General features: G+C 39.8%; 1 protein-coding gene across 1 annotated transcript in view; it reads right to left on the reverse strand.

The window, feature by feature from the left end:
- Nucleotides 1-25,445, reverse strand: part of CFTR (CF transmembrane conductance regulator) — a 91,457-nt gene that overhangs the window by 32,885 nt on the left and 33,127 nt on the right. Inside the window, exons 10-18 of the mRNA XM_068169824.1 lie at nucleotides 25,172-25,354; nucleotides 21,913-22,104; nucleotides 13,171-13,265; nucleotides 9,825-9,911; nucleotides 8,296-9,019; nucleotides 5,538-5,666; nucleotides 2,836-2,873; nucleotides 1,483-1,736; nucleotides 319-398 (exon numbers count right to left, since the gene is read on the reverse strand). Coding sequence (XP_068025925.1) covers nucleotides 319-398; nucleotides 1,483-1,736; nucleotides 2,836-2,873; nucleotides 5,538-5,666; nucleotides 8,296-9,019; nucleotides 9,825-9,911; nucleotides 13,171-13,265; nucleotides 21,913-22,104; nucleotides 25,172-25,354 — 1,782 coding nt within the window. The remainder of the gene's footprint in view (nucleotides 1-318; nucleotides 399-1,482; nucleotides 1,737-2,835; nucleotides 2,874-5,537; nucleotides 5,667-8,295; nucleotides 9,020-9,824; nucleotides 9,912-13,170; nucleotides 13,266-21,912; nucleotides 22,105-25,171; nucleotides 25,355-25,445) is intronic.

Consider the following 25,445-nt stretch of genomic DNA (forward strand, 5'->3'; position numbering starts at 1 on the left):
TTACATGCTTGAAGTTGAATGTGAGTAGCAGTAGGGATACTTGTACTGTGGGGGCCTGCAGGGCAAGAATGTTTCTGAGCCTAAATACTGAAAGTGGTTTCTACAAACACTGTAGGTACATAGACAGGCAAGTGCTAAGAAACAGTGGAGTTGACTTACAAACAGCAATGTAAATAGATACACACATTGAAACAAAAGGAAGGGGGATTCATTCCAATTGTTATTCCTTCTTCTTCTTATGGTTTCTTTTGCATGATGCACAGCTAAAACTTTACAGTGCTGTAAGACAGCAAAATTTAGATCTTTTATTCTACAAACCTGAATGAAGTCAAATACTGTAAGTGGAAGCAAGTCATCCAGTACTGCTGTATCTTTTGAGAATCTGTTAAGCATACCACCTATGGATTAAGGAGAAGAAAAGGAGAAAAAAAAGGCAACTATTTTAACACCCAAAGATCCTACTTTTATTACTTGAGCAAAAAGTACAACTTTTATGAATGAAAAAAAAAAGATCAGTACAAGATTTTTTCTAGGACAAGCAATTTCTTTGCAGCTTAGTGCAGCTACAACTTATTAACCCATTGAGGGATTTGACTTCTGTTTCAGCCATTGTAATATTTGTGAAAAACCCAGCTTCGTTTCCAGTTGAAGAATTTGGTTTCTGCTTCAGCTCTTGGAATATTGGAAAACCAAGAAACGTAAGTAAACAGGACAGAAACAGAGGCACAAGGCTGAAGGTCTGCACCCCTTATTCAGAAAGCTGTGCTTACAAACAAGTAATTTGCATTGCATAAGTTTGAATATAATTATTTTTGTTGCTGTTGAGTAGAGTTACTGTATTAATCACCAGGTAACAACAGAATTAAAAATGTAATAGGAAAATAAAGGGTAAACTCTAGTTATATTGTCATTTTCCACTGTCTCCTGTAACCTAGTGCACACCAGTAAGAAGGCTATGGGATAGGAATTTTGTGTATACTGGGAGATGGAATTTGCTTCACCAGTTATATAATGAACTCTGTATCAACTCCAGAGCCAAATCTGGATACATGTACCATTATTCACACTAGCTGAAGTTTAATGTCATTTTAGTAGGATTACTTGTGAAATAAAGCACTACTTATCATCCACACCTGACTCCTTGTCACTCACCACATAGTTGACTGTATCTTTTCAATTGCAGTTTTAGTCAGTCTTTTCATTAGAAGTTATTCTAGTTTTATTGTCTCAAACAGTTAACATCTAATCTTCTCCAATTCACAAGGAGATATTTCAGAATCAGAATTGACAACTGAAATATGTCACATTGAAAGTGCAATCAAGGTTCATTAAAAGATTCACAAATTGCTCTACGTGAGAAATTCTTAACACTGAGCTTGACTGAAAATGTAAATGAAAAGCAACAACAGCCTTTAGCACAATGAAAACTGTTTAATTGAAATGAAACCCATACATGACCCAATCAATTCACATCTAAGTTACCTGCTTTCCAAGAGTTGAACGCTGACATAGGTGCATGAAGAACTGCATGAACCATCTTTTGATGAAGAGTTTTGGACACTGTTATAAGTGTATGCACAAGGGGCAAACCTCTGAATATTCCCATGGCGAGCAGCGTATCTGCCACTCCCACATAGATGTAGATGATGTAGTAGGAGCTAGTGTCAGTGATAATCACAGGAGGTTTGTCAGAGGTACTGTTGTCTGATTGTGTTGCATTTGCTTTCAAAGCTGTCCTGTGTGATGGAAGTTGAAAATAAACACATTACTGGAAATTGTGAGGTTTCTCTCTTTGATTGTACTGAACAACTAGTGCTACAATTTTCATTTGCCTTAAAATTATGTTCATGTTTATGTACATATATATGTAGCATTTTTAAATGTTGCCCTGTATATATGAGATGGCTCCTATCAGTATTTGCAGTAGTTTTTGACATTAGTCGTAGTTGTGCAATGGAGGGTTTTTACCAAGATGGAAATGAAGCCATTGATATATAACTACCACCCTGCCAACAGTTCTCTCCAAAACTGCTGTGAAAATGTACTGCTTTAGTAGGCTCTTGCAAATCTACTTCCTGTTTAATCACTGACAAAACTAGCCTGATCAAGGAAAATCCATCCACTACTTTTAACCAGAAAAAATAGTGCAAGTGTTGAGAAAAGTGAATTATTATGGAAGTAAAATGCTTCAGATGTACTGCACAAACCAAAGACCTTAGTGACCTATTGTAAGGGGATATCGACATAAATCCCTCCTCCTCCAGACCAGACCTAAATCACCATATGCCTTCTATACTCAAACATGGAGACTTAAGTCTGCAGGACAAAAAGGAGGATCAAAGGCTTTAACCCAGGAAAAGCCATACCTCTGCTCAGTATGTTTTAACCGTCACCAGCTTGACCTTTTAACTTCTGGGATTTTTTTATACATGAGCAGTGGAAACAAGAGAAACTGCTCCCTTAAAATGCTCCTAAGCAAATGTCTCACCTAGCACCTCTGAAAGACAGTGGTGAAACACAGTGTACTCAGGATAATCAAGTCCATGCATCTCTGGAGTAAGCTGACCCAGGAAAAGTCTTGCATGAGTTATATGCTCAATAACAAGGCACAAACCATTTGATCGTCAGCACTTAAAGCACCAGCTTAAGATACCACCTATATGAAGTACTGAGATCATCCATCAATGTATCATTTTTTAAAATGTAAGATAGTGCCTGTCCATATAGAATTCTGGTGGCATTTATTTATTGTTTATATATACAACAAAATACAAACAAATCCACAAACAAACATAGGAGCCCTGAGTTTCTCAATAAATGATAACTGCTACTTACTTTTTAAGAAACCATAACCCAACAAGAGAAGCAGCTACCTGCAAGCAAAGAAAACAGAGTCACTTTCTTTTTTGTCTTGTCACATTATGTATTTTTTCTTATCTTCTTTCACTGAGTTTATCATTGTCTTTAGTGAGAGCATTATAAACTGATGGAAGGAAAAATTTCCTGAAATCATACCTGCCTGCTTCTCTAGCCCAGAAACCATTTAGTACCTCCTACCTGGAAAGATACTGGGGTGGGTTGAAATTTCCCTTCCCCCCCCCCCCCAACAATGACCATGCTCAGTTGAAAGCAAATGAAAGTTTTTATTTAGAATTTTTAGAATAAACCAAACCAGGTTGGAAGAGACCTTCAAGATCATCATGTCCAACCCATTAACCAATCCAACCCACCCAAACAGCTAACCCATGGCACCAAGCACCCCATCAAGTCTCCTCCTGAACACCTCCAATGATGGTGACTCCACCACCTCCTTGGGCAGCCCATTCCAATGGGCAATCACTCTCTCTGTATAGAACTTCTTCCTAACATCCAACCTGAACCTCCCCTGGCGCAGCCTGAGACTATGCCCTCTTGTTCTGGTACTGGCTGCCTGGGAGAAGAGACCAACCTCTGCCTGTCTACAACCTCCCTTCAGGTAGTTGTAGAGAGTGATAAGGTCACCCCTGAGTCTCCTCATTTCCAGGCTGAGCAATCCCAGCTCCCTCAGTCTTTCCTCATAGGGCTTGTGTTCCAAACCCCTCACCAACTTCGTTGCCCTTCTCTGGACTCATTCCAGCAAGTCAACCTCCTTCCTAAACTGAGGGACCCAGAACTGGACACAGGACTCGAGGTGTGGCCTAACTAGTGCAGTGTACAGGGGCAGAATGACCTCCCTGCTCCTGCTGGCCACAGTGTTCCTGATGCAGGCCAGGATGCCATTGGCCCTCTTGGCTGCCTGGGCACATTGCAGGCTCATGTTCAGCCTGCCATCGACCAGTACCCCCAGGTCCCTCTCTGCCTGGCTGCTCTCCAGCCACTCTGACCCCAGCCTGTAGCTCTGCATGGGGTTGTTGTGGCCAATGTGCAGAACCCGGCACTTGGATGTGTTCAATCTCCTGCCCTTGGACTCTGCCCATCTGTCCAGCCTGTCGAGGTCCCTCTGCAGAGCCTCTCTACCCTCCAGCAGATCAACTCTTGCCCCCAGCTTGGTGTCGTCAGCAAATTTACTGATGATGGACTCAATGCCCTCATCCAGATCATCAATAAAGATGTTAAAGAGCACAGGGCCCAGCACTGATCCTTGGGGCACACCACTAGTGACTGGCTGCCAGCTGGATGTGGCACCATTCACCACCACTCTCTGGACTCGGCCATCCAGCCAGTTCCTAACCCAGCTCAGAATGCTGCTGTTGTACCCTAAAACCACCACAGCTTCATTTGGACCTGTATTGCAATCAGGCTCTCAAGTGCCTAAATACTCTTTTGTTGGTTTTTATCATAACAAAGGCTTGTTATGCATTCTTAATGACAAGGAATGTTCACTCCATGCTTTAACATATTTCAAGTTTTAAACATTAATATTTCTTGATGGTCCTAAAAGAATAAGTCTCTCAATATCTTCAAAGGCAGCTCTTCAAACATGAATGTCAAACCCTTTTGTGTTATTGTTGTGGCTGATATCTACATTTGATGTATCTATGTGTCTGAAATATCTTGCTCGCTAGCTTGACATAATTCTCCACACAACCTGATTACACCCTTTTCATTGTGAGATGATTCCTTTGCAAGACATCTTGTTGTCTGCCTGCTGAGACACTGGAGATCTTCATCTAGTCCACTATATTTCCAGCTGTTCTATTTCTGCCTATGAACTTTTCAATAAGTGTTAAAACCATTATAGCACTGGTACAGGAATGTATTGCAGTAACAGTTCAGCACGTAGCTGAAGTCTTCTCCTTGGAAACCAGTAACTTTTGCAGATCTTGCAGTAAATAACTCAAAATTGACTGTGATGCCCTGAATTTAAGCATTTGTAAGGATTAGCCTTCTTTTAGAATAATATTTTTACATGTCCTAACAGAATTCCTTTCTCAGCTCAACTCCTAACAATAGAGGGTTTTTTTCAGATGTGAAGAAGAGGGTAGTCACTATTGTAACCGAATAACTTCACAAAGTCTTTCTATATGTTTCTATTTATAACTGCTCTTCTTCCAGTTCAGCAACCCTAGTCCCTAGATATTACATCTAGGGACAATTTAGAGCCACCTAAGCAAACTACACACACATCCAAATATTGGAAGAATATACAGCTGATGCCCTATTTATGGTGATCTATGTGGACTCGCCTTGGAAGCTACAATGCAAAACAACCCATTCTAAATCTAAAATAGCATCTCTAGAATTTCCACAGTAGTCCCACCCAACTCTCAAGGCTGTCAGAACTTCACTTTCAGTTTGCCACTGCTTTATCAATTTAGCACCTGGATGATCATCATTGGCCTCTCTTCATTTTCTAAGGTTAGAAGGGTGCAAACTGTTAGCACAGGTATTTCATCACCTGAACTGTAGAAAGGTCACTGCAACATCACTTAACAGCAACTGTAATACATACAAGAGCTGAAGTCTTTATGTTTTATCCATATATCCTTTTATCACAAACAACAGATTGAGCAAGCAGCATTTTTAGTTACATGATGTAGAGCACAGAGTTTTCTTACCTCAACTAAGAAGACAGTCACACACAAAATTAGAACAAAGATCAAGTTTTTGTGGACGGTAATGTATCTGAAATAGGTATTCCATGTGGTAACAGTACCCATGCTTTCAGCATCATCAGTGAAGCATTCCTGCCAAAGAATTGATAAGACCATAGTAATAATGATAATAATATCTATATATGAGAATTTTGGACACATGAATGCTGTCATTCTTTCACTCCCAATAATTGAATTGCAGCATGGCTGATACTGGCTGGAGATGAAATTGTCAGATAACATTGAAAGAAGCAACCAAGATTTGTCCAGCACTACCTGAAATCCAGAAATGGTTAATCAATAGCTATTTTCTTTCAACTGAGGTTATTATTGTGCTGGTAAGTTACATTTGCAAATACTCTGAGAGTTGGTTTTGTTTGGTTGGGTTTTTTGGTGTGTTTTGTTGTTTGTTTGTTTTCTTTTTCCCTGCTGAGATCAATAAAGAGAAAAACTGGGCAGTGCTTCATCAAGTTACAAGTTTAAGTACTTCTTGTAGATATTTTTAAATCTAGAAAGTTGCTTCAGGGAATTTTCCAATCCTGTGAAAGTCATCTGTCTGTTTTGAAAATGAAAGTAGTTCATTATGACAGGTTGATAGTTATTAGAGAAAAGGAATTTTGGACCAGTTTTTGGTATAAAACTCAACCTTAATTGCACAACTTCCAGCACACCCATAAAAACAGAGTAACATCCATAAAAACAGTAATGCAGGTGATGAAATTAAGAGATGAGGGGTGAGCAACTGATGTCATTTACCTGGACCTGAGCAAAGCCTTCGACACTGTCCCGCACCACATCCTGGTCTCCAAACTGGTGACACATGGGTTTGATGGGTGGACCACTAGATGGATAAGGAACTGGCTTGATGGCCGCACCCAGAGAGTGGCTGTCAATGGCTCCATGTCCCAGTGGAGGCCAGTGACAAGCGGAGTCCCTCAGGGATCAGTCCTGGGACCTGTCTTATTCAACATCTTTGTGGGTGACATGGACAGTGGCATTGAGTGCACCCTCAGCAAGTTTGCTGATGACACCAAGCTGTGTGGTGCAGCAGACACGCTGGAGGGAAGGGGGGCCATCCAGAGGGACGTTAACAGGCTGGAGAGGTGGGCACAAGCCAACCTCATGAGGTTCAACAAGAGCAAGTGCAGGGTCCTGCATCTGGGTCGAGGCAATCCCAGGCACAAATACAGGCTGGGCAGTGACTGGCTGGAAAGCAGCCCTGAGGAGAGAGACTTGGGGGTGCTGGTGGACAAAAAGCTCAACATGAGCTCTCAGTGTGCACTTGCAGCCCGCAAAGCCAATCAGATCCTGGGCTGCATCAGGAGAAGTGTGGCCAGCAGGGCAAGGGAGGTGATTCTCCCCCTCTACTCAGCTCTGGTGAGACCCCACCTGGAGTACTGTGTCCAGTTCTGGAGCCCCTATTACAAGAGGGATGTGGAGGTGCTGGAACGTGTCCAGAGAAGGGCCATGAGGATGATCAGAGGGCTGGAGCACCTCTCCTATGAGGACAGACTGAAGGAGTTGGGGCTGTTCAGTCTGGAGAAGAGAAGGCTCCGAGGTGACCTAATTGTGGCCTTCCAGTATCTGAAGGGGGCTACAGAAAGGCTGGGGAAGGACTTCTCAGGATCTCAGGTAGTGATAGGACTAGGGGGAATGGAATGAAGCTGGAGGTGGGGAGATTCAGGCTAGATGTGAGGAGGAGGTTCTTCACCATGAGAGGGGTGAAACCCTGGAATGTGTTGTCCAGGGAGGTGGTCGAGGCCCCGTCCCTGGAGGTGTTTAAGAGCAGGCTGGATGAGGCTGTGGCCAGCCTGATCTAGTGTGGGGTGTCCCTGCCCATGGCGGGGGGGTTGGAACTAGATGATCCGTGTGGTCCCTTTCAACCCTGAATGAAACTATGAAACTAGGTTCCTCAGTTTAACAAAGTTAAAGGGGTGTCCCTGGCCATGGCAGGGGGGTTGGAACTAGATGATCCTTGTGGTCCCTTCCAACCCTGACTGATACTATGATACTATGAGCATTGAGCTTACCCTTCTCCTTATGATCTGTACACAGCTTAAGAGCTAAACAGTCTGAAAAATTGGTCAAATTTGATCAAATTCCAGCTTTAGAAACTGTGCTGGTACTTCAAATGTATTTTATTTTTTCCCAGGAACCTTAAGGCTTCAAATGTAAGTTTTACATAAATACCTTAAAACAATGTTCTGCTTTCAAAATGTTTTGCTTATGGTTTCAAATTTCATTTTAGCATAAGTAATCTTAAAGGTAGATCAATGTGCTGAAGATTAAAATTCTGTTTTGAACTTCTCTACAGATACTGTAGAAAAAAAAAACACATAAAAAATCAGGCAAAAAAATAGTAATGGAGGATTGCAATTCTTTCCAGATGATATTTGAGTTTTAAAAAAAATAGTAATAATCACATGTACTCAAAAAAAATATTCTACAGATAAATACTGCATTAGGAATGACATAGTCAAATAGAATCACAAGATCACAGAACATTAGAGGTTGTAAGGGAACTCCAGAGAACATCAAGCCAACACCCCTACCTAAAGCAGGCTCACCTAGGGTTGTCTGCACAGGAATGCATCCAGATGGGTTTTGAAAGTCTCCACAGAAGGAGACTCCACAACCCCCCTGGGCAGAACAATATATAGGAAGTATATTGAACTAAGCTATCACCATATCAGAACCCAAGATGAATATAAACAACACGAACCTTCAAATCCTCTTCATTGATTTCATCGGTGATGTCCAAGACACTGTCTCGAGACAAGCGCCTGGCGTAGATATCTATCTCGGAAGACAGGTTTGTCTGAGGCACCATAGACATTTTCCGAAACGTTGTACTTCCCTTTTTGGAAAAGTTTGGTCCATAGTTCACAGGGGTGCCTGTCATCAAGTTTAAGACAGATTGCCTCCTCCGACCTTGCAGCATATGGTCAGCATTTAGCATGTTATTCCGGAGCATTCCAACGTCTCCCTGTTCCAAGTCAGGTACCAGCGAGAGTCGCCTTTCTGGTGGGTCATCCTCTATCCCGTTGACTTGGATCCCATTCTTCTGCACTACTGAAAACTTCCTGCTTGCATTGAGGGGGTTAATAATGATGGAGTTCTTCCTTTTGTCATTAAAATCTGATGTTTGTTTAAAAGATTGCTTCTTTATTTCATTTCGTGGTCCTGTGCCTTCTCCTTCAATGGAAAATCGACGGAGAGTCTCAGTTAGAATTGAATTTCTTCTCTCTGCACTGAACTGGTCAAAAGAATCAAATCCCATCAGCTCTGAGCTGAATTCTGGCCGTTGACCTTGGAGTTCAGAAAATGTTCCATAAAAATAGCAGCTCCCCTCATGTAAAATTAATATTTTGTCAGCAATCTTTAAATGTTCCAGTTTTGAAGTAACCAAGATCCTAGTTTTATTTGCCATCAGCTTGCACACACAGCTGTAAGAGATGAAAATGTTAAAAATTAGAATTTTTCTTCATGATTAAATGTTTTTTTATCCCTTTCACTCTGAATTGATTTGCTTTTATCTGCCCCCTTCCCACTATGAGCAGTCTTGGGTACACCGTCAAGCTACAAAGACGGTGTTACGGCTGAAATATGTAAAGGGTGAGTCCTTTATCACAGGAAACAAATAAAAGACAGACATTTTAATCACTTCCAGGTCAATCCAAAAACCATAGTTTGACATAAAAGTTAAATATTCCTTTTCATCCTAGGGTCACTTAGATCATCTGCTACCCAACTTAAAAATATCTCAATTTCAAAGCTTTAGTCTTATGATGTCTGAAAAGTTCATGGCTGCCACCATGTGTCATTACTGTTTTGAGCTATCCAACCAGGACAAGCCGAACGTCTCCGTCTTTAGCCAACCTGCTGCAAATCCCTTGGCCAGTGGGCACTTTCAGGTGACCAATCTTTCAGTGAATTTGTACTTAAAAAGCAGGTAAGTGGTTTAAAATTAAAGCCTTTCTGGTACACAGACACACCAGATATAAAACCATGCACTCTGGGAGTGAAGGATTGTAGTAAGCTCAATATGTTGAGATGGAAGAGTGAGCAGTAATGTTCACAGCTGGCCAGGCTTGTTCCCAGCACGGTGTGCTAACACAAAATATTCAGTTACAAGGATATCTAAAAATAATCCCCCAAAGGTGTAATTTTGATCACATCATTTATGTTCTTGGTTTTACTTTGTGCTGCTTCATAGGCTTCTTAAATGCAACCTATCAAAACATACAGTACCTTTCAAATATCTCTTTTTCTGTAAAAATATCCAAATGTCCAAAAGGAGAATCCAGGAGATACAAATCAGCATCTTTGTACACTGCTCTGAACAGAGGAAATGGAAATGGCATTAACTTCCACAAGGCTTATAAAATTACATTAATACAACTTAAAACCAATGTCTTTACTATTTTGTCTCAAAAACTTGCAGTTGACATTTTTACAGCATCAGTATGGAGTTGGACTTCAATGTCAAATGTGCTTATATGACACCTTTCAATAAAGCCTTTTCTTGCTGCTGACTGCTTTACAAACTAGCTATGCTTCCCATTGATTTCTGTGCAAAGAAAGCAATGCAGATCTCTAAAGAACTGTTTATAGCCTGACTCTTAACAGCCCTCATCAATGTACAATGACCATTTTTATGGGAATCTAGTGCCCACTGTAATGTCTTCTGGTGCCTGAATGAATGTAACATTAATGTAAATAATTGTGTTAAAAGACAGGCCTTGGCATTTCATTTTTAAAGTACTTCAGAATAACTGTTGGAAAATGAGTAGTGCATTGGTGACCTATGATCCTGCAAATATCTGCAAAGGAACTGTACAATATTTTGGGTTCAGGAACGACAAACTATTTGTAAAATTAGGGCCTTAAGCTGTATGTGCGTGTGTCTGGCTCACTGAGTCCTAAACCTGTGGTTAAGAGTTGGGTTTTTTTATTATCAAGTTTCCACAGAAGTTCACAAAGGCCCCTTCCTCTGTGAGTATGAAAATTATGTGATATGAATTGGGGAGTGATTAACAGGATATAATAGAATAAACCAGGTTGGAAGAGACCTTCAAGATTATCGCATCCAACCCATCAACCAATCCAACCCACCTAAACAACTAAACCATGGCACCAAGCACCCCATCAAGTCTCCTCCTGAACACCTCCAATGATGGTGACTCCACCACCTCCCCAGGCAGCCCATTCCAATGGGCAGTCACAATGGGCAATTAGTAAAGAAAATGTGAATAGCTGCATTTCAGTACTTTCTGAAGTACTCTAAAAATTAGTGTCAAAATTATTAGATTAATCAATGTGAAAATATTTATCCACTGGGAGAAAAAGTGCTCAGTAATAGGGTATGTTGCTAATAAACCAAACAATTTTATTGAAAAATCCTCTATCAATATGGATTTCACTGACCATACATTACAATGTAGTGGTTGCACAACAACAAAAGAGACACAGCATTTTTGGCACCTTCATCAGCAATAAGTTTGCAGGTTTTTTTCCTAGAATAAAGGTAGCACTGAAATTAGTGATATAATTTGTATGTTGGACTTAGTAGCTACACATTAACTGGCTTTATGGTACCAGGCCAGTAAGCTAGCTCAAATCCAGGACATGGAGTTTTTAACCCTTGGTCCTTTCTTTACCTGAGTTGTAACTGCATGCACTAACAGTGCACTGTAAGAAACATGCCCTCAGATAATCTCCATCTGCTTCTTGTGACAACTGGTTGATGGAACTTCCAGCAGGGGTTCTCATTTCACATGACTGCACAGAGTACATTAGACACAGGTATGCACCGAGCCCAAGCGAATGATCTCCAGATTATCATCAGTGCAAATAGTCACAACCTGAGGCTGCAGTGCTAAATTTTGTTCTCTTTCTCAGATCTTCATCTGCAACCCATGCCTCAACACTTGCACACCTTGCAGCATGCTGAGCTTAGGCTGGAGCCCAAATAAAATGTAAATCAAATACAGCTACTGTGTTTGGGACATGCAATCATTTTAAAAATTATAATTATCACAGTATCACAGTATCGCCAAGGTTGGAAGAAACCTCGAGGATCATCGAGTCCAACCTGTCACCACAGACCTCATGACTAGACCATGGCACCAAGTGCCACATCCAATCTCCTCTTGAACACTTCCAGGGATGGTGACTCCACCACTTCCTCGGGCAGCACATTCCAATGACGAACGACTCGCTCGGTGAAGAACTTTCTCCTCACCTCGAGCCTAAACTTCCCCTGGCACAACTTGAGACTGTGTCCCCTTGTTCTGGTGCTGGTTGTCTGGGAGAAGAGACCAACCCCTTCCTGGCTACAACCAACCTTCAGGTAGTTGTAGAGGGCAATGAGGTCACCCCTGAGCCTCCTCTTCTCCAGGCTAAACAATCCCAGCTCCCTCAGCCTCTCCTCATAGGGTTTGTGCTCAAGGCCTCTCCCCAGCCTTGTTGCCCTTCTCTGGACACGTTCAAATGTCTCAATGTCCTTCTTAAACTGAGGGGCCCAGAACTGGACATAGTACTCAGTAAAGTATTGTAGCTGACAATAAATATATCAGTTCTGTGACTCTCCAGTAAAGGAACTGACAATCTGAAAAGTGACAAATCTGAAAGATATTTCATATAAATGCTGCATTTTAAATGAAAGTCTAAGTAGCTTGTGTTGGTTGGCCTTTTTTCTCTGAAGGTTTTACCTGCTCCTGCACTTCTCTCTTATCTTACAGATAAGATAAAAAAGAATCATCCATAAGTCTCTTCCCTCTCATAAATCCAGTAGAAAGATCAACACTGAGATCCTCTGTTTTGATGAAGCCGTCTTTTAGCCTCACACACACGTGTACATCTTTCATGGGATGGGAGTGTGAATCATTTTAATGTGATTTTACTTCTATCTGGTGTTTCTGAGCATGGGAACCAGCACAGTTTGCACTTGGCACAGAAATAAATGGGGCCATTTACACACCAGAGCTGTCATTACTGGATTTCTGATGATAGCTAAGTGATTCTGCTGAAGCACATGGCTAATTTATAAGACAAACACCTATGTTATTGTTCTGTAGACCTTCAGAATTACTTACTAACACTGGAAGGTCAAATGGACAAGGCCAAACCATTATTTACAGGTAAATAATTAGCCACATTTTTTTGCAACATGGCCTTCTTGTTTTTTCTTTTCTTTTTTGTTACCAGCAGACAGAAAGTGTGTCATTAATCAGTATATAAACTGCTTTATAGAAGTGTCATAGCAGGGAAGGATACTTAAATGTATCTTTCTATGGATTTCTTCAGAAGGTAGAGAGCTGTATTTAAAGGTCTGAATCTCCAAACAGCATCTTGCATCAGGGAGGGAAAGATTCCACAGCTGAGCCATAGCAGGCATGTGCCATCAAACTTTTAAAAGTCTACAAATAAATATGCAGGTGTATCACAAACACAATTACATAGCAGAACTCACGTTTTTGATAGCAAAATGAGGATATTTATTTAACAAGACATCATCCACATGTATTTAAGTGGTTAGTCCTAACACCCTCCTTGTATATTAAGCAGTACACCACATAGAGAGTAAAATACTCACCTTGCTAGTGAGATTCGTGCTCGCTGGCCTCCACTCAGAATGATTCCACCCTCACCAAGCACTGTATAATCTTTATCTGGGAACTTGGAGATGTCCTGTTGATGATTTTAAGAATCAGACATATATTTTCCATATCCAAGAAACTGAAGCTACAGACTAGACAGAAGCATAGTGTGCAACAGTGTACAGACAGATTAGACAGAAGTTGTGAGGAGAAAAAAAGAAAGGTCCCATAGAGGTTTATTTCTTTCATTTGTTTATGTAATCAGAAATGGTGATAGAAGAAAACATAATTCTATCATAGAGAGGGATCATGAGCTACAAGCTCTCATGAACAAATATTTGTCTTAATTGCTAAATTCCCACAAAACCAGGGAAAGTACCTTCATACAATAGTGTTCTAGTGAGTGTTCTATCTAATAATAATGATAAATGCATTTGCCACTGAAGTTAGAGCAAGGAGCAAACCCTAGAGCTGCTCTCTTCAAAACTCAGGGAAATTTCTACTTTCAGGTAGGTTCATTTAAAAAGGCTTACACAAAATACCTGGTAGGAAATGCCAGGAATGCTCAAGGCTTGCAAGTGTTTGGGAGCCAAGCGCTACTGCTTGGGCTGTAAGCAACTTACAACTCATGACTATGCTAAACATGAATTTTTAGCCAGTGATAAAAGTAGAAAATACCACCTCACTCTCACATGAGACAGAGAGAGGAGACAAGGATGTACATCCTGTTGCCCCACCAACAGAGGTAACCAGGAATTTTCTTGAGAGGAGTATTTAGCCCTGAAACTATAGATCTGGGCGAACCGCAATAATGCATGGAAGTGGAGGCATCAAGAATGGTTTGGAGGCTGTGTAGTTTTTCTACTTTTACAGTAGCTCAGATAAAAAATATTAATTCTGCATCAAGCCTTACCCAGCCTATGTCATTAAGCCTATACAATGACACCATTATAACTGTGGTATTGGCAGATTCAGGGGACTTCTCTCAGAAATGTGGGCTGGATCACTCCTCTGTGCCCCAGGGTACCTAGGTTTTCAGTAAGTAGGACTTCAGGGCAGTTTGCCAAACAAATTGGGATTTTAAGTTGAGCTACCCTCTAGAAGATCACATTTCATACAGAGTCAAATATAATCCAATTTTTATTACCCCTTTTGCAACTTTGATGCTTAATCACTCTTTGTTGGGCAGCCCTTTGGCATTCCAAGCCTCAAAGGTTTTGCAGAATAAATAAATAAATAAATAAATGGGTAAATAAATAAATAAATATCCTTCCAGATAAATATTTCCTTCTTCCTCCTCTGTAAATTGTCCTGACCTCAGGAGCAGAATGAACAATGCTGTTCGGGCCTGGATCAGTGACAGATACAAGGTCCAGCCACTCAAGGACTAGAAATTGACTGGTCTGTCAGGAAATGGGAGATTCTCCCAACTCTTTAATTTGCTAATAGCATTTACTTCCTGGCTTAGAGGATTCTGACTTAAAATCAAGATGATCTTACTTATGGAAAAATCTATTGCAGGTGATTTTAAAACTCTTCTCATGTTAACTAGTTATTTCACTCTTATAAAAGGAGAGCCATGCAAGCAAATCCCTGGTGCTAACAAAACAGCTCAGGTATTGATACAAAAAGGGATGTGAAAATCAGTGCCAGGAACATTTTGAACAGAAGACTTTCTGAATATGACATAAATCATTAAATATTTAGGGAGAATATGTGAAATTCTAGCATAAAAGTTTTTCTGGCACTTATATGAGATGATCTCCTCAGATCACTTGTGGTTTCATTTTCCATATGGGAGTCATGTTGTTAATCTGTAACTTCAACATTTGCCCAATATCTTCACCTGAACATTGGGATTCACATGGTTAAGTGTATAAATATCTAAGATGATTTAAACTCTTGCCCAGTTCTACCAGTACTGTGCTGACAGTTGTGCTTCCTTCAAAAAATACCTAGGTGAAGAACTGGACCCAGTGTGTCTTCCCCTGCAAACAGGGTAAACCACTCTCCCTACTGGAATTAATTCCAGGGCTCCCATTGTTTTAAAAGGTAGGATTTCGTCAGATATATTTCTTTGCATGTGTGTCAACATGGAAATTTAATTAGACTCTTAATGAGTTCCCCTTCTGCTCTCTTCCACCCTTCACCTCAGGATAATATATGGGATGGAACAGACAATGAACTTTTCAGGCTATAATTATAATAATTAAAAAATATTTAGTAATTTCTTTCAAAGGTGTAAACAGTGTGATGAAGTCCAATAGGCACACAATGCTATTTGTTGGAACATGCATTACCTATTGTGAAAAAGTACATAGGGCTGGTCCAAATACATCCTTGCTGTCATTTTATGCAGGAAGTGAAATCAAGCCAGGGACAAGCCTAATGCAGTGATGCTGAACGGCACAAACTCCAGCATATTAATGGAGGAGCCACGAATATTTTTCTTTAACATATTTATCTCTGAATGCTTAAATTGAGAAAACTATTGGTAGCTATTCTGAGAACAGCCTCACAGTTCCCACAGACATTAATTACTTTCCTGGGTGATTTTGATATCAGGAGCTAACAAATCACAAGTTGTGCACCCAAGGAGAAGGTACCTCTTTTGCTATAAACATTCCCCATATTTATTTTCACAGTTCCCAGACATACCCCCTCCCCTTCACATTTCTATCTCCTTCTCACCTCCCAGAGTACACCCTTTTCCCCCTTCTATTTGTGTTTTAAAGAAGCTGCCTCTGAACACACTTTGCAATTCTCTTTATGTCATACAGACTCTTTGCAGTAAAACAGGAAAAAAGAAATACTGAAGCCTTCATTGTATAAAATGCCAAGTAATTAAAAGCAGCATCAAGGGTTTCAAGCTGGAACTGCAATTCTGTTCCACCCTATTTGATAAGTTTTCTCCTAAGCTATAAGAGGAAAAATTTCAGACAATCAATTATCTTGGAAGTTGGACAGGTATAAACTGGAAGTTTTAAAGTTTTGAAAATGAGTCTTGAGCTTCAGACTCACACCTACGAGTGAACATCTCTGTTAATTCTTTATAGGCAAAGGATTTTCAACTTTTGTGTTCTCTGAACATGCTCAAGTCCTCATTTTCTTGGGCCAGAAGCCAGAAACCCACATCTCTAATTTAAAGAAGTTTAAATCAGAAATTATTGTTATTTATTTATTTATTTATTTATTTATTAAGGTAGATCTCTGCTTACAATTCCTGAAGCTGAGGGCTTTTGTTAGATTTCAGCAGAACCATTTCTGAAGCGTAAGCTTTGTTTTCGCAAGAGTTTGTGACCTTGAGCAGAGAGTCAGGCTCACCCAAAACTCACATGAATGCTGGCAAAACTCACTTTCTCTATGGTGAAACATTCCCGTGGAACAGATTTTTGAAACATGAAGTAGTTGGTATGCTGCTTGTGGGTAGGTTAAACTCCGGGTAAGGGAATTAAATATGATTCCAGGAGTGACACAGAAGATAGGACAACATCCAATGTAATCAGTTCAGAGCCCTGTACCTAAGACAGGGAAAGGGGTGGGGAGAGTTGTCTTGACTGAAACAGGTTTATGACTAAATTATATCAACACTGAACATTGCAGAGGGAGTCTCGTAAACATATTCATTTGATTGCTGACAAACTTCTGCTGTATTTGGTGCATTTGGGAATTTAAATCTATTTCTTTCTCTAATCAAGATCTTTCCCTGCTCCAAAGACACTGTACTAGTCTATTTACTTCCAGTTTCCCCAGGAGAATTGCTGTGTCAGCAGCTTCACATCTGACCTGCCCATGATTTTGGACCATGGACAAGAATTACAGTTAGAGTCAGCTTATGCCAGTAAATCATACCACAGCAAGGTGGAAAAAAAATACAAAGGTATCCAGCTTTTGGGCTCACATGTCCAAGATGTAATTGCTGTAGTGGGAGATTTGACATATTTTGAGGTATTTGTGCTATTTTAGCTTTTTACATTAGGGTGAGATGAACTTCACCTTGACATGCATGTTGCACTACCCAGCCATGAAGACAGGCTAAGTAACTTGCTTGCACATAGTTTGTACTGTAGACATGTACCTGATTAAGTAACCAAGCTACCTTTTAATATCCTGTTGTAGAGAATGACCTACTACAAAGCACTCAGTTCCAGACTTAAACTCTTATTGTTCCTCTCTTCCACACACACTGTAATCTGCCAATTTCTCCTGTGAAAAGCAGGCACAAAGTCAGGGCACGAAGTATTTCACTCACCAACATAATAACATTTTAACTGCTACTGATTTAATTATCTGCCAAAAAAATCCCTGACCAACCAACCAATCAATTAACCAACTAACCAACCAAAACCCAGCACAGATTAAAAGGGCTGAAGCAGTACAGTGGGATGCAAGAATATGTATTTCTGTTTCAGGGCATACTTCACCTTGCAGTAAACTCAGAAGTGTTGAACATGCAGAAACACTAACCAAGGATTGGCATACTGTCTGTCTCTAATTATTCTCTTGATAACCTAAGGTCTTAGGTGAAAATTAATCTCCTGAATTCCCTGTAAAACCAGATCAAAACCCCACAGGATCTGGGGGATCCAGAACATATTTCTTAGTGCTATTACCTGATTTGATATAATGTGGAAATACTTTCCCTATTTGCATGCCATGTTAAATATTACATTCATGAGCAGCTGGTGGCTCTCAAATCAGTACATGTGTTTACTTTAAGAGTGGTAATCTCTTAAAGATGGTTTGCCATTATGTGTTTATGGTCTCTTATGTAACTATTGAAGGATCAAATGAACTAACAAGGTGGAAAAGTAGCTACACTGTAAAAAGGTAAAGACAGAAGTTATGGAAGCATGGCTTCAAAACAAAGGTATTACCACACCTCTTCAAATGGGATACAATTCTTGTTTATTTTTTAACAAGAACAACTACAACAGGCCTGCTTCTGCAGTCTGGTCTGGAGGAACACATTCACTTAGCATGATATTGCTTCATGTTAACAGATTTTAGACACAAAGATTCCTGTTTCAACTGTCCAGAGGTTTTATCTTTTCAACTCAGCCAGTGCTAATACCAAACAAAAATCCCACACCCTATGTATAGTAGGCTATTAATACTGATTTTTTTTCAACCTAAAAAATCTGAAAATCAAGCAATAATCCTTCCCCATTTTCATTCCATTAGCTATACAGATTTTGTAAATCCAATGGTTACTCCTACAAATTCAAATTTATATTCATGACTTTAATACAACCCTTCAGTCTCTGGGAAATTATGCCAACTTGAGTAGCAATATCCACAGGCATATAAACTCATCCATTTCACATCTCCCAGGGGCTTTTGCTATTGAGCCATGAGTATAAAAATCAATTAATTATGCAGGACAGTTTCTTGGTGTTAAATTTGTTCCTCCTTGGTCCTTAATTTAAACTGCTAGGCAAAAAGTTCACCTTCTCTTGCTAATAGACTTTTATCATGAACACGATTAAAAGTACTTGATAAAAAGGGTAAAACACCTTGTCAAAAAAACAAAAGAAGTATAAGCCAAAGCAGCATCCATTCATCTTATTAAGTACCTTTAAGCTGCAGAAAAAGAAATGCCTTTAGAAAACTATTTCAGAATCTGTACCAATTATGACCTGGCTTCTCTCTGTAACAGCATGTAAGATTTTAAAGGAAATAGATTTGTGGTAACAGCTGCATACTCAAAATTGATCCACTTCAAACAATTTATTTTGAAAAGTATTCTGAATAAAGGACAAATGGTAAGGACTACTAATCTGCACTGAAATGGTTTGGTATAGTAATTGAAAACCTTAACTTATGTATTTGCAGACTGAGGCCTTCATTTTAGAAGGTGTGTTCTTACCCTTTTTTCATGAACAGGTGTACTGGCACAACTGAAGGGTAAGTGAATCACAGAATCACAGAATGTTAGGGGTTGGAAGGGACCTCAAAAGATCATCCAGTCCAACCCCCCACCAGAGCAGGACCACCTATACCAGATCACACTGGAATGCATCCAGGCGGGTTTTGAATCTCTCCAGGGAGGGAAACTCCACAACTCCGCTGGGCAGCCTGTTCCAGTGTTCTGTCACCCTCACAGTGAAAACATTTTCCCTTCTGTTTCCATGGAACTTCCTATGCCTCAACTTCCAGCCATTGCCCCTTGTCCTGTCACTGGGCATCACTGAGAAGAGCCTGACTCCATCCTCTTGGCACTCACCTTTTACATATTTATAAACAATAATGAGGTCACCCCTTAGTCTCCTCTTCTCTAAGCTAAAGAGCCCCAGCTCCCTCAGTCTTTCCTCATAAGGAAGATGTTCTCCTCCCTTAATCATTTTTGTGGCTCTGTGCTGGACTCTTTCAAGCAGTTCCTTGTCCTTCTTGAACTGAGAGGTCCAGAACTGGACACAATATTCCAGATGCAGCCTCACAAAGGCAGAGTAGAGGGGAAGGAGAACCTACTAACCACACCTCTTCTAATACACCTCTGAATGGCATTGGTCTTCTTGACCACAAGAGCACATTGCAGCAAGGACACAAGAATAAGAAACTGAAAGCAGAAAGCAAGCAGGAAGTACAACATGTAGCTACCTAGCTGGACTCTTTGGACTAGAAAATATTGACTTGCACTTTCCATCTTTCATAATGACTTTAAATATTTGGTAGAATAGAATAAACCAGGTTGGAGGAGACCTTCAAGATCATTGTGTCCAACCTATCATCCAAAATTTACCTCAAGTACTTAACAATTGTAAAGAGGCTGTGGTAACTCCTTAACTTAACAACTATGTACCCATCCAAAAAGTGAAGCAGAAAAATATGACACTGAAAATTGTAATGCAGTCTAAATTAATTTGCACTTGCTTAAGAGCTGTATGTTAACTGACTTTGAGCATACATGCAATAAGGAAATAAATGCCCTTTTATCACCAATCTTTGGTTCACCTTGAAGAGCACATATAAGAATTATACTCAGCAACAGGCCTACATTCAGGTCTACCTAGGAAAGTTGAAGAGAAGGGGGCAAAGTGAACTCCCTTCGGCAAAAACCCTCTGGTACCTCTCCTTTCTGAAGAATCAGAAGACACACAACCACAATTCAAAAAAGCACTAACCCTTATTATTTGAAATACACCCTTCAGTCTGCCATAATAAGTCCTGTTCAGCAACTAAGATACAACAGCTAAAGAGACTAGAAAGCATAATAGCAATAAGGTAACGCATTTGGCTTCTTTCCAGACCATTCATCCTTCTCTTCAGGCCAGCCCAATGTATTCAGCTTCAGTCTAGAAGAAAATACCCTTATAAGTATCAAATACGATCTCAAATAACGAGCCCTGATGGGAGGTGAAGCATATCATTCTGCACAGAGCTGCACCAACACAGATCAAAGCTGGTTTGGTTGAGCCTGTTTGAGGAACAAAGTAGCTGCAGCCTACCAAGACACCAAGCCGTCCAACACTGAAACACTGAGCTGTCGCTGGCATGGAGACAGTGAGCCATCCCTACAACACTGAGACACCAATCCATCCCTACAACACTGAGACACCAAGCCATCCCAAGATGGCCATCATTAACCACCTTTTGTTCTATGAAAAGCCGGTCTGGGAAGCTTTTTTGGACAAGGACAGCTGTGAATGGCTGAAGTCAGTTTTTTCTTGGTGCTTTTGCACTAACTACAGTTTTTACAATGAGGGTTAAGAGCTACTCTCTTCAGAAAGTCTGACAAAGAAGTTGTTAACTCTCCTGTGTTCAGAAGCTTTCAAAAAATGTTTCCAGCAAACCTCAATACCAACACAAGCTGAAATGGCCATAAACATATACGATTACTTTATCACTTAACTATACCCTCCTCTGAGATAAAGCAGAGTAACCTCATCTTATTTTAAAACAGACTGCCTATTGTTTTCTTGCTTGACTGGCATTAAAGGAAAATATGTTTCACTGTGTGGCCTAAAGACAGATCCTATTCAGTACAGTTTAATATTGATTGTTTTCATCCGCACGTTATAGCCAAAATGCATGATCTTAAACCAGAGCAGTAAGGGCAGAAAGGTCTAAAATTTTCACTCCTTTTTCATCTTGCAATGTGAAAAGACATCTTTTCCTATGCTACCTTCTGGCAACATCAAACACACACAAGGACACTTGCACATCATTGTACAAATCGAGAGCTGTATGTCACATGAAGATCAACCCTGCAATAATTTCCAGCGTGAGGATTTTCTGTGCATACAGAAAAACTCCGTTTCAGACAAGATTTTCTTCCAAATAATTAAGGTTTCTGGCACAGCGTTCTAATTATTCCTGGAGACATTTTTGAAGTGCAAAAGAAAGGAGGAGAACAGGTTAACTTCCAAGATTGCAAGGAAAGTCTTCAGGGGGGAAGAATCATGCAAAAATAATCGTAGAAACAGTACTTTTTGCTTAATTTCTTTGACATTAATATGTTTAGCGATCAGGGAACACTGAGAAGGCAGTCGCCATGTAATAGCTGAGCCAGTTTAAGTTCCTATTGTGTAGACTACAAGTGTTGGCACCATCATCATTATCTCCAAAGGAGCTTGCAACCAGCTCTCTTGCAATTCCACAAAATTGGAATGCCAAGCTGAGTTCCTTAAATCTCAGAAATATCTCACTTTTATACAAAGTTCCACTCCCTCATTTTTTCTTTGGCTTTTTTTTGACTAGGGTTGGATCATTAATCTTAGGAGTCCTATGCCACTGACCTCTTCTAGTTGGCAGGCCTTGACGACACTCTTGTACCGGTATTCATCATAAGAAACACCAAAAATTATATTTTCTTTTATTGTTCCAGGCATGATCCAGGAGACTTGAGGTGAGAAGGATATCCTTCCACTGTGTTTAATTTTACCCTGCGAAGGCTCCAATTCTCCCATTATCAACATCAGAAGAGAAGTCTGAAAAATCATTAACACTCGTTTAACATATAATAATATAATATATATCAGAGATCTGATAATATATATATCAGAGAGCTGTACAACCATAAGAAATGATAAACAAAGCGAGAGTTGCTCTGCTAAGTCACTTAAATGGTACATGTGTCTTGTAAAGTGTGTCACTGTAAGTACTGACCTAGTACAAACTGTAGTTACTGGAGATTTTCATGATACACATGCAAGGCCTCTGAAATTAGAGAAACTGCTTTCAGTGAACGATAAAAATGGTGTAAGATGTCATTGTGCAAGATGCCTTGTAAAAAAGGCATGCTGCTCCAAAGTTTGTATTTTTAATTAAGCTTCTAGTAGTTTTACAACATAAAAATGTATCTGTGAGACACAGAGATAAGGTATTAGCATTTATGGAGAACGTCATTCAATTTTTATCATTATCAGTGACTACTTGGCTTGTTCTTTGTACAACACAATTTATGTTTATAATTTGGCTAGCATTCATAAGCCTTTTATCTGTATTGCCTTGGAAAATGCAATTTCTCTGTGTGTATGTATACAATTACTCACAAACCGCTCAGTGTGATTTGAATTTTTCTGTATAACTGTTAACTCATTTACGTGAATACATGACCTAAGTATATTTAGCACTTCCCTTCATAAAAGAATTGATTGCAATTTCAGTACTGACATGTTATAATTTCAAAGTTAATCAGTAGCTTGTAGTAACCTTGTCACACAGCACTGGCTACTAGATCAAAGAATACAATTGAGAAATACAAGGAAAAATATGTTACAATGCCATTCCAGTGGTGTTCTTATCACTAATAAACAGTCAACAAAGCTAGGACGCGACAGCCAAAGATCTAGAAATCTGTCTAAGTCACAGTTTAATGCTGTCAAGAGCAGAGCTCCTTTGGCAAGCTACACAATATGTGGGGCAGTCTTATGAACTTTGCAAATCGTATTTTTTTTTCTGTCATACCAGATTCTGCCTTTTCCAAAATGCTGAGTAAGAAGTTTATGGTCTTGCGAAAGACTGATGCTTAGTAGTATGCTTTGTGCACTGAGTATTAAACTACTGTACCTTGTGTCATAAAACATAAATGGAAAAAAACAACCAACCAAAAACATAAAAGAAACCCACCCCTCCCCCCAAAAAAAACCCAAACCCAGAAATCAACCCTATCTAATATTGAAGCAGTGCTAAAGAGCTGATACCAGGCTTCACACCTGTAGTAGATAAAACAGGTGTGCATTCTGTTTCACAGGCCTGGCAGTTCCTGGAATATTCTCAAGCAACCTGAAGGAAACTTTAAATCAAGAGGGTGAAGGGAAGGAGAAGTTTGTTTTTTTTTTTAATAGGGGAGTGCAAAGCTTATTTTTTGGCTAATCTTTTAGTTAATGTTATAATCCTTTTTTCTTTATTCACTTGAAATATGCAGATTTGTTTTATGCATGTCCACATGAACTGCTTAGCGTTACTTGAATTTTCCTCAGTTCTCTAAATAGGTGAATTAAGGAGTTTCACATAACTCCTTCAGCACTTGTATTAGAAGCGTCAGATTTAGTGATAGCCATCTGAGATTATCAGCAACACAGCAAAAGTGGTCATTTAGAAGTATTACAGTAAAACACACCTCATAACAGCTTGAGAAGAGCCTCATGTCCTGATTCCCTTACTCTTTCCTATTGGTATCATTAATAATAATTGGTATCATGAAAAATAACATAGAAGCCATGATAATATTGAAGTTGATGGCTCCTTTGCTCCAGTAGACCAAATGTTTTACCCCATGCAAATTAGCAATAAAACCAATAACATTAAACAGGAAAAGTAAACAAACACATCGTGAATATTTGTTTTCACTTTCATGTCTACTCAGAAAACCCACTGAAGATGGAAGAGTCATCTAATGATCTGCTGTTCAATATTAATATTAATTAATATTAATGAGGTAAATCATATGTGTTGACTGCAAACTGAATGTACTGATAACATTTAGGGATTCTCAAATTATGATTAATCTAAACCAGAATTTCTCAGAAAACCACCAGCTTCAGTAGGACCTCTCCAGGCTTTCACATGGGACCCAGGAAGTATGTTTGAGTGAAGCTTTATAGGAAGCAGAGCAGAAGCAATCAGGTATGCCACGTGTTCTGGGCATGCTTCTTAGTTACTTGGCTAATCCATGTCAGGCATGTCAGGTTACTGACCATTTTGTATATGTTTTTTTTTCCTTAAAATGTTAGCAAGTCAGGAAAAAAGGCGGGGGGGGGGGTGGGGGGTAGGAAGTCGTCTGTTTTCTGGCACACAGGAGAAGGCTCTGGGGAGACCTTGCAACTACATTTCAATAATTGGAGGGAACACACAAGAAGGCTAGGGAAGGACTGTTTAGAAGGGCTTGTAGTGATAGGACAAGGGGCAATTATTTTAAACTGGAGCAGGGTAGATTTAGGTTGGATATAAGGAGGAAGTTCTTTACAATGAGATGGGAACAGGTTGCCAAGGGATGTGGTTGAGGGCAAGTCCTCGGAGACATTTAAGATCAGACTTTATGTAGCCCTGGGCAGACTGGTCTATTTGGAGGTGTCCCTGCTCACTGCAGGGGGATTGGACAAGATAAGCTTTAAGGGGCCCTTCCAACCTGATGCAATCTGTAAATCTGTGAATCTGTATATCTGTGCTTTGTTCTCCAGTTAATTGTTTTAAAGGCAAGGAGATTCTGACCGTGAGCATTAATTCCAGGTTTCAGTCTGCATTATTCCTGAAAATCTCCTTATACTTTCTATGAAAATTAGCGCTGTCATTTAAATTACTATCTCTTTATTAAGTCTGTATCCTTGTATGTATAAAAAATACCCAGTAAAGCCTTTCTCATATTGGGCATGGAGTAAGATTTTAAACAACTATTGGCCATTTCACTGAAATTTAAAGTTTAGTCATACTTTTTCATGCAGCCATCATTTTTACAGTGAGCACAGCAAGAATACAGTACCTATACAGACAACAACACAATATTATTTCTTCAAATGATTAGGACTGTTGTTGAAACAACATAAATAGAAATACCTTGCCTGCTCCAGTAGATCCAGAAACAGCTAATAACTCTCCCTTCTCGATCTTGAAGTTTATATCTTGAAGAACAGGAGAGGCATGAAGGGGGAAATTACTGAAGAAGAGATTGTTGTCAGTACTAGGAGATTTGCTGTTGTTGTTTTCCTGGTTTGCTTTTACAAACAGCTCCCCAATTCCCTGCAAACATACACAGATGTGTACTTGTATGCATATAAAAAAAAATAGATGAAACATGCATATGCAGACATGCAGATGTGCTATCTATAAC

This window comes from Melanerpes formicivorus, unplaced genomic scaffold (assembly GCF_026170545.1).
Source record: "Melanerpes formicivorus ecotype bairdi unplaced genomic scaffold, bMelFor1.0.p_v2 SCAF_3, whole genome shotgun sequence".
NCBI classification, from domain to species: domain Eukaryota; kingdom Metazoa; phylum Chordata; class Aves; order Piciformes; family Picidae; genus Melanerpes; species Melanerpes formicivorus.